The sequence below is a fragment of the Ptychodera flava genome, chromosome 10 (assembly GCF_041260155.1).
Source record: "Ptychodera flava strain L36383 chromosome 10, AS_Pfla_20210202, whole genome shotgun sequence".
NCBI classification, from domain to species: Eukaryota; Metazoa; Hemichordata; class Enteropneusta; family Ptychoderidae; genus Ptychodera; species Ptychodera flava.
In genome coordinates this window covers 35,286,405-35,306,247 of record NC_091937.1, presented here as the reverse complement: position 1 = coordinate 35,306,247, position 19,843 = coordinate 35,286,405, and the positions used below count along the sequence as shown (strand labels likewise).

The 19,843-nt window shown below is 36.5% G+C and overlaps 1 protein-coding gene across 1 annotated transcript in view; it reads left to right on the top strand.

The window, feature by feature from the left end:
* LOC139142643 (17S U2 SnRNP complex component HTATSF1-like) overlaps window positions 1–19,843 on the top strand; it is a 60,156-nt gene that overhangs the window by 8,510 nt on the left and 31,803 nt on the right. The window contains exons 2-6 of the mRNA XM_070712688.1: window positions 3,850–4,068; window positions 4,475–4,700; window positions 5,873–6,075; window positions 6,676–6,833; window positions 9,578–9,683. Coding sequence (XP_070568789.1) covers window positions 3,913–4,068; window positions 4,475–4,700; window positions 5,873–6,075; window positions 6,676–6,833; window positions 9,578–9,683 — 849 coding nt within the window. The 5' untranslated portion in view covers window positions 3,850–3,912. The remainder of the gene's footprint in view (window positions 1–3,849; window positions 4,069–4,474; window positions 4,701–5,872; window positions 6,076–6,675; window positions 6,834–9,577; window positions 9,684–19,843) is intronic.

The window sequence follows — 19,843 nt, the reverse complement described above, 5'->3', positions numbered from 1 at the left end:
TGCTGAGAACACATTTTAATGAACCACAGAAACGATTAATCATTTTTAAACAATTAGTAATACCTAAAGGCCTTATTTTTCATACTAGATTGTCTACATGATTTTTAGACCAAAAATTACAAAGTTTCAAAGAGAGGTCCTGTCAACCCCATAGAAAATGTACCCTCCATTTCTTCGTGCAGTGAGGTCACCAGCCGAGCGGGAGGGACTTTAGCACCTGTTTACTGTATTGTGGAAGCTATGCTAAAAGTGACACTTGTAGCCTTTTTCAAGCAGCGTCGTCCTCAACAGCAGGATTATGCCACAAAATTGACAAAATTTTCATATTTTGCCGTATATTCACACACGTGAATTCGCTCCATTTCTGCCGACGATCGCGTGCTCTAGTGAACCAGATGACTTTATTTTACGTTTACATTGACAATGGGGTGCGTTTAATCGGCATAGTTTGGCGATTGTGTCTTTAGACCAAAAATTACAAATTTTGAAAGTTAAGTTCGTTCAAAATCAAGTCATTTTAGCTATCCGATTGAAAAGTGATGAAATTATATTTTAAAATATGTATATTGCCAAATATTTGTCGACAATATTCTTCAGACCTATAGCCGACACTTACCATCTCAAAAACAGTGAAAATATATCTCAGTTTATGAGAAAACCACGTCTTTATTTTGGCGATATTGCTTGCTTTTGTTTACTTTCAATGACGCCACTGAAAGACGGTATTCTTGCCTAGATTACCCGTCATGCAATGGACCGGAAAAGCCCGGTCATCGTGCAGACTTTTCCACCAGTATCATTCAAAGTTGACATTGACCTATTTCATACATATGCTCGTCAATTTGTTTCACGTCATGTAGCAGTAACATGTCAATTATTGAAGTTTCGTAAGTAGGCTGATATGTCAAGAAATATGTACTGCATCAAATTCATGAAACTTTATACAGATGTTAACCGATGTTAAGCTCACATTGCTTTAACATTGAAAAAGACATTTATCAGTGTCAGTTTAATTAATTTGTAATTGCATAAGTAATGAACTTTCCTAATTAGGGTGATATAGCCACAAATTAATACAACGTCAAATGTGATGAAACTTGATACAGATCTTGATCTCATAGTGTTGTAAATACTGCATCAAACTTTATGAAATATGGTACCAGTGATAATCTGTTAAGTGTTAGAATTATATGCAAAAATGTTTTGCAACATCCTGTTGATTAATTCCTAGTTGACTCATTTTATGAACTTTAGGATGGTGGCCTACATTGTTTTATGTTTTCATCACCATGGAACCAATTCTAGGCCATTGAGCGCCATCTGTATCAAAGTATTTTTATCACAGACCTAATTAATGAAGAGAGGACTCTATCCTCTCTGAGGACATGTAATCAAAGTACCCATTATTAGTAAGTGGGGACTGTGTCATCAACGATGACTTGTTTTGCTTATTATTGTGAGGCTTATGTTTATGTACTTTCGGAGCTTTGATTAGAAATAATTAAAACACTGCACTTTTGTTACAACTTGCTTGTCCGACTGAGCTCTGATAGGCAGCAGATATGGTACATGTATACTGCTTTGATTACTGAAATTCAAGCATGGTGATGCGGTCCTGCTTGAATTTTGTTATGTGAGACTAATTTTTTACAAAAATGACACAAAACTTGATTGACAACTGACACTTGTCCCGGAAATGTGCAAAATGTCCCCAAAAATTAATGGTAGAGGGACACATTGTCCCCAGGTTAAAATCCTGGCTGCAACACTAGGCAAGGCTTCAACGTAAATTGGCATTTCATCATTGTTGATATCTCCACCATCAATTGCACAGAGCTTATCAAATGTTTGACTGACCAGTGGCTTGGCATCTGTAGTTCGTCTGTTGTCCGGCAAGGTTTGAGTATTCAGAATTAGTCATCTTGCTTCATGGTACAATGTATTTGACACAAGTATTCCTCAGAATGGCGTGCAGATATGTTGGAATTCTTGTAGTGTAAAACATTAAGTCTGAATTTCAGAGAATTTTGGAATTCTTGTAGTGTAAAACATTAAGTCTGAATTTCAGAGAATTTTATACCATTTCAAATTTATTCTTTTTTAGAAAATCACTTGTCTCATACTGTGATACGGTAGCTTTCAAATTTGATATGTACATGTACCAGTAGGTTCATAGGATCAATCTTATTTAAACTGCCATAATTTTTCCTTCCTTCATTTTTTCCCTCCTTTATTGGCAAAACATCTCTGAAACCACTCTCACAATAACTTATAAGTTTCTGAAGATTTACTGGTAATACAGAAAATATATCAGATACAGTTAAACCTGTCTAAACGGAACCCTGTCTAGACTGGAAACCTGTCTAAACTGAACCCTTTTTCCAGTCCTATTCATATAGAACTCTATATTAAAAGGACCTCTATAAACCAGACACCTCTACAAACTGAACAATTTTCTCAGTCCCTTGAAGGTTCTGTTTAGACAGGTTTTACTGGATTTAGATATTTTATAATGGCTCCCTTGTAACATGTACTTAACAATAAAAGTGCCATGCAGACATGAAACAATGGGAAGACTATGCTTGGCTATGATACACTTCAGATAACTTTCTGAATTTCAATTTATGTTTTCTGTGCAGATTCAGAACCAAACATCATCTATCGTCTATCAACATTTTACCATTTAAGGCCAAATTCAACAAATTGCTATGTTTTCCAAAAAGACTGGTAACCCTAAATTTTTTGCCATGCAGAGATGAATACAACCACAAACAATATTAGAGAGAATCCTACTGTTTATCGTCCATTGCAAGCAGTGTATTGTATATTACCTAGACCAGTAGGTTGAGTATGAAATATTGGTCTTTAATTGAAATATTTAATTGAAATTTTTTAACATAAATTTTCAATAATAGCTGTTGTCGTCTATGCAGATCATCAACATGCCATAAAATACTTGGCTTATAGTGTCCTCAAAATACAGTAGATACATGTACTACATTGGTTTTGTTTGTCTTGACATAGGCCAAACTGTCTAGCTGCACACTGGTTTTTTGCCAACTACCATATTTTCTACCAATCAAAAATTTTGGAGAATACATAGAATGGAGATACAGCCTTTTTTAGATTTTCCCTACACCAGCACACTTGTTGCTTGACAATTTTCTGTGACTTTGCTCTGACATACATGTACATGACATGGTTGTTAGCCACATGTACTGTAGCTGTTGGTTTCGCAATCACCCCATCGTCTGCCCAACATTATACTGAAGTTCATGATTCAATTTTGCGATATACCCCATGAGTAACATGACAGTCTTCTAAAGTTTGTTATGTTCCTTCAATTTTCTCTCTTTTATGATATAAATATTGATAAGCCCACAGACTTTGGGAAAGTCAAACTTTTGCCATTCTCTAGCTGCATATGAATCATAATTTGTCAACTCCTGAATTTGAACACTTTCATTAACACCCTCAGAAATACATATAGTTCATTCAAGTATAAATTTCATTATCACTTTGTATATTAGATGTACCTGACTTTGCATCACCACAAATGTTGCTCTGTCTGTTTCTTAAAGTTGATTTGGCAGTCTTGACTTTGACCACGGACGCTATTATTCTACGCAAGCATTCTCTGTAAAGGAATTTAGAGGGGTGGGCCACCCCTGTACTTTTTCAGTAATCAGTCTTTTCATATGCTAATAACTTTTAAAAAGTTGATACTTCTACAGCAAAAGAATATATTTTTATTATTGTTGGTCGTCCCTCAGTTTTTTCATCCTTTTAGAGAATACAGCTAATCTGCAATTGCGCAATAATTGATTTTTTGTTTTCGACTTGAAAAAGAATCTGAACCAAAGGATTGGAAGATTTTGAGGATCATCTCACATATCACCGAAGAACATAACGATGGATGAGTTTGAAGAACAGCTGCAATTGCAGAAGATAGCTGAAGAAAGACAGAAGTTACAAGCAGAAGGTGCTGATGATCCATACACTTACACTGATCCCAACGATGGAACTGTGTATGAATGGGACTCAGCAAAACAAGCATGGTTCCCAAAGGTAAGCAAAAAGTTAAAGAAGAACAGAATGGTGCTCATGGAAGTTCTCATAACCCCCCCCCCCCCCCCCCATGCATGATGATTTACAAGCACAGATAGCATTTCACATCACTAACTGGTATGTGGAGTGATTAGAGTTACAGATAAAGTATATCAGTGCAGGTTCCATTGAGAAAACCTATTGGTTTGTATCTAACAGTTTGTTTCCACTAATCTCTATAAATGCCAGAAAGGCTGTTTCAAGTTGTGTATAAATCGGGTACAAATCTTTTAGCTGGTGCTGTAATTCATATCATCAAAGTTCTCTGACATTATTTCATTGTGAGTAAGTTTACTGTTCATCATGTTTTCCCTTCTAAATGACTTAAAATTTTATTTGAAATATGTTGTTGGACTTTTATTGTCAGATTGATGAAGATTTCATAGCAAATTACCAAGCCAATTATGGGACACACGTTGACAATACATCAGAGACACCATCAGAATCACAACAGTCTACCTCAACACAGCCCACAGCGCCCTCACTGTCCAGCTCAACACAGGCCACTGCAAACAGTAGTGCAGCAGGCAAAGTCAGTGATAGTAACCAACAGCAACAGACAAACAAAGGTCAAAAAAGAAAAGCAGATGAAGGTGAGCAAGGGTTAGTAGTTGTGATCATGGTTCTGTCCATTGTCATGACAATTGTTTTGACCATGGTCATGGCCATGATTTTGGCTGTGGTTTTGCAAATAGTCATGATCATGACTGTGGCCATGGTTAACGAAATTATCAGGGAACATACTCAGAAGGAATTACAAATACAAATGTCCCCACTATGCTAGCTTCATCTTTTGCCATCAGTTCAAGTTGGTTAAAACTAGTGAAGCATACATTGTAAACATGATGTTTACATACTAAATGATGCCGTGCCAGTATGTAAAAATACTTAAAGATTTGACTCAATAGTGCTTTTTACTAACTTGGCAGATGGGCACCGGATATGCCTGTCAGGATAAGGGTTAAAGATAACCTGTCTCATGTAACATATTTTGAATTATTTGATGTGTTCTTTATGATGTGATTGACAAACCTGACCATTGGAAGACACAGAGGTTAATATTTAGTATTTCATTTGCACAGAGTCCTTCATATTTTACAAATATTGCCTTGACTGTACTTTATATAAAATACAATATGTATGTGTAAGGTAAGCATAGGCTGTCTGAAAATTATAAAAAAATTAAAATATGTGGTATGATTGCAGAGGTAATATTTGTGCTGCATCAGTTTGTTGGTACATGAACAAAGTAAAGAATTATAAAATTGTAACAAATCATGACAATGTTTCTATGTTTTCAAATTATTTGTGTGTTTCTCTGTGCACGGGTTTGACTTTCCAATTCTGGCAACATGTATTCACATCATCAATTTTGAACAAATTTGAAGTTTTGAAGATAATTTAGTGTGAAGGGAAAAAGAACTTGATTTTCTTTAGAAACTTTAAACCAGAAGTCATATTACTTCTCTTTCGTTTATTGAATCACTTCTTTTGAAGGGTCAGGATTTAGCCAAGTGGTTTTGACTGTGTTTTCACTGGTTGCTAGGTGCTGTACGTTGTGAGTTCCATAGTGGTTTGTCATTACCCAGGCACGTTTTCAGACAATGATTGGGTGGGTGGGGAGGGGGGCATGACTTTACAGATTGCTAGGAACCCAACAATCCAGCATCCTATGGTATAATGGAACACTGTAGAGTTGACTTTATGTTCGTGTGTTTTGAGTGCTAAAAACAAAAACTGGAAAACTTTGTTCTTTGAAATACAGGATGGTTTGAAATGGAAGACAGCAAAAACAAGAACGTCTACGTGTCAGGTCTGCCGGAAGACATAATGCCGGAAGAATTCCAGGAAATGATGTCCAAGTGTGGAATTATTATGCTGGATGAGCAGACTGGGGAACCAAAGATCAAACTCTATACGGATCACCTTGGTAACAGGAAAGGTGATGGAAGATGCTGCTATCTAAAGGTAAACATTTTTAGGTCAAATCATAGACCCTTTCTTAAGGGTCTTTCGGTCAGTCTAACACAGAACATACCTGTATTATCAAGACCAGTAAAACTGTTTCTATACTCTCTCTCCATATCAGTATCCTCTGTGCATGTAGAAGTCAACATGATTTTGCTGCAATACAGTAATGATTTATGAGATGGGAGAACCCATGAGAAAAATTGAATTTCTTTAAACCCTATCCTAACTCATAAGACAAAATTGAACTTCATTAAATCCAGTCTTAACCCTTTGAGTGCCAAAGTCAATTTTTGTTGCTTTTATAAAGTATACTCCTGTCACATTTTTTAGATGTTTGCCAAAATTTTGATAAACTGCAGCCTATGAGATGTGATGTCCATTTGGTCCAAAATTATCAAAAAATTATAGAAAAATTCAAAAATGGTAAAATGTTGCACTAAAATTTTGGTGGGAAAAATTGCAGCACTCGAAGGGTTAGGAGTTGAAACAACTAACATGAAACTCAGTCAAATGTCTCAGAATTGTGAATGTAGCAATTGCTGTTTCATTTTTTGAGGAATCATTCATACACATACTTTTTTTCATTCCCTTCACAAGAGAGAGTCAGTAGACCTAGCCATGCAGATTTTAGACGGTTCTGATGTTAGAGGACACACAATCAGTGTGCAGCTTGCTAAATTTCAACCCAAAGGCAACTATGACCCGTCGTTGAAGAAGAAGAAAAAGAAGAAAAAACAGAGAAATGTACAAGAGAAGTGAGTAACAGTTCATACATCAAACTTTGTCAATTCAGGAATGGTCAATTCAGGATGTCATCAAATTATTAGGTGTGGTCACTATGTATCATCATAATAGAGTTTCTGAGAATGCCATGAATAATTCATTATTAGATGTTCTATCTTCTGGTCAGTTAAGTTTCTATAGATACATCATGGACCCCTTACACAATTTAGAACACAATTTAGGAACCCCACACACTACCTCAGATACTGCTTCTAAGACAGCTTAAGCTACCACCATTGTTATTCATTTGTCATCTTAAACTACCTCATTTAAGGATGATCGAGTCACTTGCTACGTCATCATAGCTGCAAACAATAGAACGCGCACTCTACGACGCACGCGTCCACTGTACGGGACCGTGCTCACTGTAAAAATTACACCGTGGTTTTGATGGAAACCTATCTTCATACAACTTATTGTCAGAGCTTTTAGCATGAAAGCGGACGTTGTTAGTGATGATTGAATGATCATTATATTATCTTAAAGTTGTAAGTTTTAAATGTTTGAATGTCGATATATTTACAAAGTATTTAAAAATCCTAACAAAATAATTTGAAAAGGACAACAAATTGTGCTATTTCCAATTTCACAAATGTGGAGAGGGTGATGTTAAGCGATTTAGCATTGTAAATAGGCCGGTGACCCCATATTTTTATTTGATGCATATAATGTGCAATATCTGAACAATAATTTATGTGAAAATAAACAAAATTGTTGGATTGGAAATCTAAATAATTCTACAAAGTATGGATAAGGCGTGGTCATTACTTTTAAGTTTGCAACAGCTTTAACTGTTGTTTTGGAAGGCCTGAGAAGTGATAATTTAAATTCTTATGCACATTTTCAGCGGAAAAATAGCTAAAACTTTCATTTATTATTCAATGTGGTTCACATGTAAATAAAACAAGTGCAGCATTTCAAGAAAGGAACTGAAAGTAAATATATCGGGTTGGGCAACGCTTACGGGAGATTAATAATTTCTGTCATTCGAATGGGATAAAGTTGGTGTATTTCAAATCCTTCTAGCTGCCAAATTAATCTGGTGATATATTGATTTTTTTGTTGTAATCCTCATTCTCTGATATAAGTCTTACTGTTAGAGAAATATAACGAAAAATTGTTGGTAAAAAAATTTTGTGGCTCGATCACCATTAAGGGAAATAGTCGTCGGAACTTCGCCTGTACGAGTTTCTCATTTACAAACAATGTATTTCGTGCATGACATCTAGATGCACCTCATCATCATAGCTGCAACATTTATATTGTACGATGTAGATTATGACAGACATGTTTTAATTTTCATCATTCACCATCATACCTTGGATACAGTGTTGCCATTGGTCGTATGGGTCCCATACAACATTTGAGCTCAGTTCCGACGACTGTATCCCTTTAAGTAATATTTTGGACATGCTTCAATTTCTTCTGACATATCCTAGATATAGCAGATATGTCATTTTCATACAAACTTTTTTCCTGGCTAAAGCAAATCTACATACTTTTTATTTTTATTTTATTTTATTTATTTGATACACAGATCAATGGGCAAACCCACTAACAGATCTGCCAAACAAAAAAGTCACACCATCACAAGACAAATGTACAAGACTATCATAAAAGTAACATGTTACATTAAATTGAAAAACATACACAAATCAAAAAAGAGAACTGTTAAAATGACTGGATAAAATAGTTTTAAAACTACACAGCGTAGAAAAAATATCTATATTACATTTGAAAGAGATATCGTTAAAAACAGACATGCATCTGGGCACTGTCGAGAATTTTCTGCAATTAACAGAACACAAGTCTGGGGTTTCTTGCGTAAATTTCTACTGAGGGCATAAAACAGATTTGATTTAAAATATTTGGTGGATCATAATGTGAATGGATTATTTGTATAAAAGCACATATCAAGGGTAAGTCTTCTATTGTATAACTTAGGGATGTTCAGAATTTTGCAATAAAATGGGTAGCTGGATTTACTGCATTGAACATTGAGTTTGCAACAAATTTATTTCACAAACTTAATTTGTACTCGCTCAATTTTTTCTGACCGGCCCTGCTGGTGGGGTGACCACACAACAGAGCCATACTCTAGAATAGATCTTACATAAACAAAATACAGAGAAATAATTGCTGAAATGTCATTGAATGGCTGGCAGAGACGCTTAATAAAACCAAGAGATTTGAAGGCTCTAGAAACAATGTTATTGATGTGAAAAGAATAATTAAGGTTGGAAGTAAGGTAAATGCCCAAATCCTTGACAACAGAGACCCGTTGAAGAGGAGTACCATTGATGGAGTAGTCAAGAGAGGAATTGATTCTTTTCTTAAGTGTAAAACTGATAAATTACATTTACTGATATCAGGTGACAGCTTCCAGTTGTTACACCATTGAGCAAATTTGTCAAGATCTTGCTGTAACATGACAGTCATAGCATTGTATGACTCTTGAAATCTTCAATACAGCATGTAATTATGTTTTATGATTTTGTTATTTGTCAACAGTTGCACTTTTGACCATATATTCATTCAAAATGTCAACAACCATGATGATAGCCATATATAACCACAGGCTATGTTGACAAGGTGAATATGGGGTATTCAGTATACCACAGCTTTGTCATCACTACATGGTTACAATACAGCTTTGCACACATTGGTGACATTTTATGTTGATTTTGCTCTAATATTACGATGTTCGTCTTTTCAGGTTGTTGGAGTGGAGACCTGAAAGAAGTAAGATGATGGGAAATGCCAGGTTACGCCATGAAAGTGTCGTCATTCTAAAGAACATGTTTAATCCGAGTGAGTTTGAGGTAAGAAATGTTGACAAAAAACAGACTTTCCGCAAATCTCTTGTTCTTACCAAGGGTGTCTGTTTTAAACTCTCTCTGTGTCACAAGGTGGTCAGAAAGCAAACTCCTGACAAGGGTTAGACCAGCATTAAAAAAAGTTTTTGCCATTATGGACAATGAGGGCGGTATTCAAATTGCAAAATTTATATGCAGTAGGAAGTGCTGCTGTTCACAAACAAGTTTAATAAATGATGCAGATTTTGGCATTAACAAAAGATAATTTTCTGCCATCTTGTCCTACTTCAATGCATGAGAATAAATACTAAACACCTAACAAATCAATGGAAGTTAGTCGATAAGAAAGAAGATATAGTTGAGATTAGAGCACATGTTGTAGAGTTAGGCAATTGCGATGGTGTTCGCACTATGTTGTAGTTTAGTTAGGCATTGTTTTGAAGCCCACGATCTCATTCTTACAGTAAGTGTTAGGTGACAATGCTGTTGGTGTTGATGCTGGTATTTTGACATGCATGCATTTTTTTCAAACCACACAAAAATTTTCTCCAAGAATCCAGTACTAGCCCTGTACCTTGTCGTTGACTCTTGTACAATAAAGAACAAATCCATGCTTACATGTATAGCATAAGCTAGTTATTTTCTTTTGCAAGGTTGAACCATACACTGAACAATTAAGATAGATTTCAAAAGTTAATGAATGGAGACAACAGCCAGAGTAGTCAAAGGTTATTTATAAAAGACCAGAATTGTCATGGAGTACATCGTACTACCATTGTGTTTTTTCCAAGATGCATTGCATCATGGACAATACCTAAGTGTAAGATGGTTTGTAGAAATATTCTACATAAATTCAGTTTCTTTTTACTTGATTTCCTTTATTGGCATATGTCTTGATCATATCACATTTTCCCACTATTTACATAAACATGGGAGAATGTCAAATAGAATTTAATAACATCCAATGTTATTGAACTCAAACTGTTACTATGCTCTGCATCCATTTAAACCAAAACTTACTGCACAATGAAACAACTCCAAAAGTTACAGATACAAGTGTGAATATAAACACCTATTTGATGCATTAGAATGAGCAATAATAAAAGGTTATTCACAAGTAATTGGACTCCATGTCCACTTATACCAATACTTTCTGTAGAATGAAACTCCACAGATTACATACCTATGTAATAATTACTGATTGTCACTATACCACAGTATTGGATCACTTTACAGAGCTGATCACCATGAATAAGGAAACAAAACCATCCTCTCCCCGTCACCATTACGCTTTGTTGCATTCCAGTATTGTTTTCAATATGATGAAGGGGCCTGTCTAGAGAAAACAGGGTTATAGCAGTAAATAGCTTACAGTCTCAAATCTGGAGGGTTTTATGCTCAGTTAAGAATGAAGGCTGAAACTGCCGATTCAAAAGACATAGAATTTTATATGTATCAACATCTGTGATAATACGACATAATCTCCATGACTGCATGGATTTGAAGAGGTGTAAGATTACCAGATGTGTGGCCACTGACACAATGGGATCACATACACTGTAGATGCAAGGCCACTTTATATTCTCTCTCTTGAAAAATTCTTGAGCCTTAAAATATGAACTGCTGGACTCAGGAGATTTGATAAAGCAACTTAAACTTGAAAAAATTTTTACAATTTTTGTGGTGACACATCAGTATCAGTCAATAGATCAGATAGTGGAACCATTATTGGCTGATTAAAATTGGTGTAAAATTACTTTCTTGAACCACTGGCTAGATTTTGGAAGATGGTATTAACTCAGCTTATTCTGTGGTTGTACACAACTCACTTTTATATTCTGAGCATCTTGAAAAATGTCAGCTTAGTATGAGAATTTAACAAAGTGAGATAGGAATAGGTGATTCATTTCATTCATCCACAAATGAATTTTCATGCATTGAATTAATAGAATACAGCACAGGTTAAATAAAAACATTAAAGTAGAACTAAAATAATCAAATATCAGACTGAAAACACAATACATGTAAAAATGAGATATTAAGGAGATAAAAATTTCATCATAAAAAGAACAGTGAAATCATGTAAAAGGTAATGAAAATGTATATAATTAAGTCATTAAAATGTATATTTGTTGTTGAATGTATTAGCAACAACAGATGCACGATATCTAAACGAACAGCGGTGGGCTTTAGGAAAATGGAACTTACTTCCTCAAGTGTCCTAGTGATGAAGAGGTGAAGTTTTGACTTGACTTGAAAGTTAGAAAAATATATTTCTTGTCTCCACTTTTTAGGATAAGGAGGAATTGTACATCTACCCCGCACTAAAAGACCTGTCATGTTGACAACATTATAACACAGAGGAACTGAATATATAAACATTCTTGGTCAGTGAAAGTGAAAAATTTTAGGCCAAGGAAGTTCCTTTTCTTCAAGACATGAGCAGACCACCTGTGTTGTCAAGCATTGTTTAAGGGAATTGACTGTTGATATCAGGAACACAGTTTGTTATTTAGGTTTTCTGTTTCATAGCATGACTGATAAAAATGCCTGGCCAACATTCCATACAGTTGTAACCAATGGTTTAGGGACACACACACCTGCCAGTGATCCGTAACATTCCTCTAAATCATATTCCCAACTTTATCCATCGCTGTAATGGATACATGAGTTAGTAACAATAAGGAATTACAGTATTCCGGCGTCACCATACTGTAACAGTTCCATTGAGAAACACTTTCAGTTTTACAACATCTGGCTGGCAGATTTACGAGACAAAGTGGGTATTTTTTCTTCTTAAAGTTGATCTGAGATTCAGTGTGGTCTCTGCATAAACGCATACACTGATAACAACCATAGTTCATATAAAATGAATTGCATTCTAAAGTACTGGGTACATTTTATTTGTCATCTCTGCCGTTATGGATCTGCAAATACATGTATTGTACATAGAAATGTTCACATTTTGTTTACTTCTTGTCATATATCAATATTTCACTAAATTCACTGACTCATTTTAATTGCTATATAATTGCTTATAATTCCAATTAAGGATTTCTTTCACTGATTAATATTACAAAGCCATTGCTAAAACTCTTACAATCAATTTTGTCTTCTTCCTGTTCTGTCAAGAATGTAGCCCAAATTAGTATGTCTATCATATTCCATTTCAAATGAATTTTTACCAAACACCACATGAAAAAAGTCAGTTAATCTAATAACGAGTTTCCAAATCTATTTTAGGCCACTCTTCATGCCATCTCCAATATTCTCACAATAGAATAATTGTACAAGTATCAGAACATTCACATATTTCAAAGTAAACGTCCACTCAACTTACACATTTTGAATTTTGAATTTACACAAAAAAGTATGGATTGTTGATTTTATGCATTTTTATCACAACTGGAAGTTGTGATATAGAGGTGGTTTCAACCGGTGTTTGATGTCGTCCATTTCCGTAAACGACAAAAAGTCAAAAACTGCTGAACAGACTGCGTTGATATTTGATACCGATACATAGACTGGTTCCAAGGTTCCAATTCGGAAAAATGGAGCCAAACGGAGCGCCGGTTAGATAGTTTTGGGAAATTTCTAACCCCCTTTTTATCTAATTGATTTTAGGGGTCTTTCATATATGTAGTTTGGAATGTACACCAATCCTGCATTGTGGACTGTTTTATGAGTTGTTGAACAGAAATGAGGTTTTGATGAATGTTAGAAATATGCAGGATGGCTGATTCGAAGTATAAGAGATTTCTATGGTCTTTTGGGCATCAAAAGCATTAAAAAAAACATATTTCATAGTTTAGATTCTCACTTTTGAGATGACCCTAGGCATTTGTTAAGTAAACTCCTTGAGTCAATATACAGACTTTGACATTCCAGAGATTAAGTATCCACAACCTCACATGTTACAGTCTTTCACTACAATGGTATGGCCCAAACCCATTGTTATCAATGGAGAGTGTGGACCTGTCTACAGGAAATTGGGGTGAACAGGTTAGACAATGACGTTACAAGTTGTAGGTTAGTTATCAAGGTAGCACCAGCATAGAGTCCTGAGCATCTGTCCATGTGTTCTCACAGCAAATTACAGGGAAAAAATTATTTGAGAAGTTTCTCTCCTTTAAAAGAAGTTATTACAATTTAAACCTGTCATGGATGGATTGCTCTCAAATGATCTGAAACACAGTTATTGCCCATTAGCAACAAATCTACAGCAAGATTTATGTAAAGTTCATGAACTTACACAAGGTATTAGACAAAAGATGACCATGACTTTGCTACTTTTCAACATTTATTTCATTCAGATTTCCTCAGCTTAGTGTATAATTTTGTAATCTTAATTACTGTCAACTTAGCTTTACTAACTTATTCTACCTCATTATTCTTACACTACTGTTATACCTTATAACCACAAAATTTCAAGAGATGCATATATGATTGTCACTTAACAAACAATTTACAAATATGTCTTCTGCTTTTTCTCCATATACATATACATGTCTCTTTTCTCATAAAAATGAGCTTAAAATCGCAATGTGAAAAATAGTCTTTCAGCTATATGTTGCTCATTGACTTCGTGGTCTGTCTAATTCACAGTGAGTGTGGTTGTTGATAAATGCCGATAATACTAGGCGGTCATTATGTCCAAGCGCCATTGGCGGTATTTTTTAACATAATGACCATAGGTCATTATCACATCTGAGGAAGTTGTGATATAGGGTTAGCTTCAACCGGTGGTGGACAGTGTCCATTTTCCGTAAACGACAAAAAGTCAAAAACCGCTGAACAGACTGCATTGATATTTGGTAGAGATATTCAGACTAATTCCAAGGTTCCGATTCCGAAAAATGGAGCCAAACAGAGCAGCGGTTAGATAGTTTTGGGAAATTTCTAACCCCCCTTTAACTAATTGATTTTAGGGGTCTTTCATATATGTAGTTTTGGAATGTACACCAATCCTGCATTGTGGACTATTTAATGAGTTGTGGAACAGAAATGAGGTTTTGATGAATGTTACAAATATGCAGGATGGCTGATTCAAAGTATCAGAGATTTCATGCGCTTTTGGTAATAAAATTGATAAAAAACAACATATTTAATGTTTTAGATTTCTCACATTTGTTATGACCCTTAACATTACAGACTTGATGACATAACTAGCTGCTGGACCTGTTTACTGGCGCATTGATTTAAAGACAAAGATCGTTTTATTTTGTAATAAGGACTGTGATTTCGTAAAACATAGTCTATTAGCCTGGAAATGTGATTTTTGCGAATATTGCTTACCCCACTGACAAACAGTGTGGTTTGAAAATGGCTGGAATTCGCTACTTCGGGACTTTGTTTTCTGTGTGCATTTACTGACAAACTCCAAACCCGCAGCACCTACCATTCAGTATTTCATGTACAGGTGTACCCAGAGATAGAGTAGTTTCACAATGTGCCAGTTGTGATCAAGTGCCATTGGCGCTATTTTTTTCTGATTTAGAGTTTTATCATTGCACAGACTAAAATTGACAGTTGTAATACCGTCACACCATTGACCAGTCAGAAGTCCATTATTTTCAAAGAAATAGATACATGCAAGTTGATCCTAAGACTCATTGGGTATTTCATTTCATGGAAGAAAAAGGCTAAATTTATGGAGTTGTACAATAGTTGAATTAAATCCCAGCCATGGTGAGAGCGTACATGATAGACCAGATCTGGTATTGATGCTATATTTCCAGTCGGTTTAAGCCTGTGTGGTAGACCCTAGCCCGATATTGACACTAACTTTCCAGGGAATGTCTTTATAGATGTAAATTGTGACATGACATGTAACTGTTGCCTGATAACCAGGCAATCATGTCAAATAAGTACGACCAGCTGAAAGACATGAAAAATAAAACTCTAAAACCAGAGAAATTCTATCGCATTATTTGCTATCCTATTAATTGAGTTTATAAGTTACCACAAGTTGACCGGACTGATCTGGTCTCAGAGCTCTCTCTTCCATCCCTTCACAGCTCTCCTTAATAAATAAACACTGTATTCCATGGATTCCAAATATTTACAGTCACCGGGGTGTTTCTTCCATTAGCATGTATTCCGACTTCACAAAATGCAGCTTTTGCTACATTGTTACAGGTCAATTCAAGTATGTCAACCCAATGAAACACAGCATATCTGTCAATATTGCATGGAGAATTTATCCTCATCTGAGAAAATTAAAAAATCTGTTTTCAGAAACTCAGAGAATTTCTTTCAATAATAATGACGTGTGTTCAATGGTCAGAAAATGAAATTTCATCAGTAATTGATTCACTAGTGAATTGAAAAATCTATTGCCATATTTTTAAATACAAAAAAAAGAACAATATTGTATTTGATAAATGATTTTTTGAAGTAATTTTAAATGTTTCAAATCATGAGGTTAATGTACTAATAATCCATTGTCCTATCCATCCATTAATACATCCATCCATCGGTCCATCCATCCATACCGGTACATCCAACCATTAATACATCCATCCATTCATCCATCCAGCCATCTCTTCATCATCCATTTATCCATCCATATATCCATCCATCTCTCTTTCCAAATCCATTCCAAACCCTTCATCTATCCATCCCTCTATCTATCTATTTGTCAATCTATCCATCTCTCCATCCATCTCTCCATCTCTTCCTCCATTTATCTATTCATCAGACAGAGTGTGTCCTGTTGCTTATGAAATCCATGCATCCAACCATCCAGCCAATCCACTGTTGTCATGAATGCCTGTCTGAATACACTTTTTTCTCCAACACACTAAACTCTTTGAAAAAAAAAGATTTGATACAGTAGAATGTATTAAAATATTGTGAGGGCATTGCCATGAATGTTTTCCTGTTCAAAACTGTGCTTTATTTCTTGACTCAAACCACACTTTAAAATCTTTTATGTCCAAAGTTGTACATATTGCAATAAACACCAGTCACAAAAAATACCAAACGTTGGCAAAAAAGTGTCCATAAAGGGATGAAACATTAGAAAGTATAGGTGTTATGAAATCTGACAAGACCCTTTGCAGGCTTTGCAAGACTCAAGGGGTGAAATTGAGGGAGATTAAGAATGTGGCAACACTTAACTGACCTCACCCACATCTGAGGACCCATGAGACAATATCAAACAAATAAAATCAAAGTAATATATCAGGGTTTCTGGTAAAATAAAAAAAAATCTTTTTGTTAGGCTAAGTCAAACAAGCATCAGTGTAGAACACTGCTAGATTGGAGACAGGAATCTCAGAAATTCATAACAAGCATCGCCGTTACAAAACACCAGTTTTTGGAATCTCGGTGTGTGCTAAAGAGTGCTTGCTACAGACTGTAGCAAGTGCAGATTGCAATTTCTGTCACAGAATAATCAGATGTGGTGTACAGCATCTCGGAAGCTGTTATCCGATTGGCTGGCTGACTTTTACTGTTATAATTGAATAATACAAATATACTCCCTAAGTTACAGTGAATAGTGACAATCGACCAATCAGATATAATCTTCCGAGGACACTGCACATCAGCAGAATAATCATCGGTGATGGAAGTTGTTCATAGCAGTGCTAATGAATATTAATATTAGGTCAAAGGTCACAACAAGCCAATCAGTCACTACACACTGACTTGTACTCATTATGCAAATATTTCCTTGCAATAGGCTGTGCTGTGAGTTCTGTCCTAAATATGATCTTTACGCTTTGCTTTGTATGATGACAGATATTTCAGGGCAACAGTTAATAAAACTGAAAATAAATGATAGACTTTGTCTACGATTGATGATGTGTGACTTGCAAGAAGTTTAATTGCATGTTATCAAGTAAAATAACGTCTGTACATTTAGATCAGACATACACATAGTGTTGTATTAAATGTAAGGTTATCGTAAAAATACCAAAAAATTATGCCTAAGGACATTAATGCAGCACATCGCAGAAATTTACTAACACTTGAAATTTACAATGGCTGCCAGCCCTAAGTTAAAATCAGGGTGGAATTAAATGTTTGATTTTCATAAAAAATAAGCCAGTCAAAAATACTTTAGTCCATGAACTTCAAAATGGGCTCCCACACGTGGTAGAACAGAAAAGTATTGTTACTTAGATTGAGAGTCAGAAATTTAGCTGACAACTCAAGAAGCAAATTTCTCTGAATCAGATATGTGTACATTTCTGATGGAGAAATATACAACACTTTGGTTTGATCCCCTTGAATGACTCATAGTCATGAACTAACACAGCTACATCTGTATGCTTGTTGGGTCACTGTTTGATAGCCAGGGAGCTACAGTCACCACTAGATCTGTATTACTTGTTGGGTCACTGTTTGACAGCCAGGGAGCTGACAGTCACCACTAGATCTGTATTGCTTGTTGGGTCACTGTTTGACAGCCAGGGAGCTGACAGTCACCACTAGATCTGTATTGCTTGTTGGGTCACTGTTTGATAGCCAGGGAGCCGACAGTCACCACTAGATCTGATTGCTAGTTGGGTCACTGTTTGACAGCCAGGGAGCTGACATCACCACTAGATCTGTATTGCTTGTTGGGTCACTGTTTGACAGCCAGGGAGCCGACAGTCACCACTAGATCTGTATTGCTAGTTGGGTCACTGTTTGACAGCCAGGGAGCTTACAGTCACCACTAGATCTGTATTGCTTATTGGTCACTGTTTGATAGCCAGGGAGCTGACAGTCACCACTAGATCTGTATTGATTGTTGGGTCACTGTTTGATAGCCAGGGAGCTGACAATCACCACTAGATCTGTATTGCTTATTGGGTCACTGTTTGATAGCCAGGGAGCTGACATCACCACTAGATCTGTATTGCTTGTTGGGTCACTGTTTGATAGCCAGGGAGCTGACAGTCACCACTAGATCTGTATTGCTTATTGGGTCACTGTTTGATAGCCAGGGAGCTGACAATCACCACTAGATCTGTATTGCTTATTGGGTCACTGTTTGATAGCCAGGGAGCTTACAATCACCACTAGATCTGTATTGCTTGTTGGGTCACTGTTTGATAGCCAGGGAGCTAACAGTCACCACTAGATCTGTATTGCTTATTGGGTCACTGTTTGATAGCCAGGGAGCTGACAATCACCACTAGATCTGTATTGCTTATTGGGTCACTGTTTGATAGCCAGGGAGCTTACAATCACCACTAGATCTGTATTGCTTGTTGGGTCACTGTTTGATAGCCAGGGAGCTGACAGTCACCACTAGATCTGTATTGCTTATTGGGTCACTGTTTGACAGCCAGGGAGCTGACAGTCACCACTAGATCTGTATTGCTTGTTGGCTCACTGTTTGATAGCCAGGGAGCTTACAATCACCACTAGATCTGTATTGTTTGTTGGGTCACTGTTTGATAGCCAGGGAGCTGACAGTCACCACTAGATCTGTATTGCTTGTTGGGTCACTGTTTGATAGCCAGGGAGCTGACAGTCACCACTAGATCTGTATTGCTTGTTGGGTCACTGTTTGATAGCCAGGGAGCTGACAGTCACCACTAGATCTGTATTGCTTGTTGGGTCACTGTTTGACAGCCAGGGAGCTGACAGTCACCACTAGATCTGTATTGCTTGTTGGGTCACTGTTTGACAGCCAGGGAGCTGACAGTCACCACTAGATCTGTATTGCTTGTTGGGTCACTGTTTGACAGCCAGGGAGCTGACAGTCACCACTAGATCTGTATTGCTTGTTGGGTCACTGTTTGACAGCCAGGGAGCTGACAGTCACCACTAGATCTGTATTGCTTGTTGGGTCACTGTTTGACAGCCGGGAGGTGACAGTCACCACTAGATCTGTATTGCTTGTTGGGTCACTGTTTGACAGCCAGGGAGCTGACAGTCACCACTAGATCTGTATTGCTTGTTGGGTCACTGTTTGACAGCCAGGGAGCTGACAGTCACCACTAGATCTGTATTGCTTGTTGGGTCACTGTTTGATAGCCAGGGAGCTGACAGTCACCACTAGATCTGTATTGCTTGTTGGGTCACTGTTTGACAGCCAGGGAGCTGACAGTCACCACTAGATCTGTATTGCTTGTTGGGTCACTGTTTGATAGCCAGGGAGCTGACAGTCACCACTAGATCTGTATTGCTTGTTGGGTCACTGTTTGCACGGATGATTGACTTCA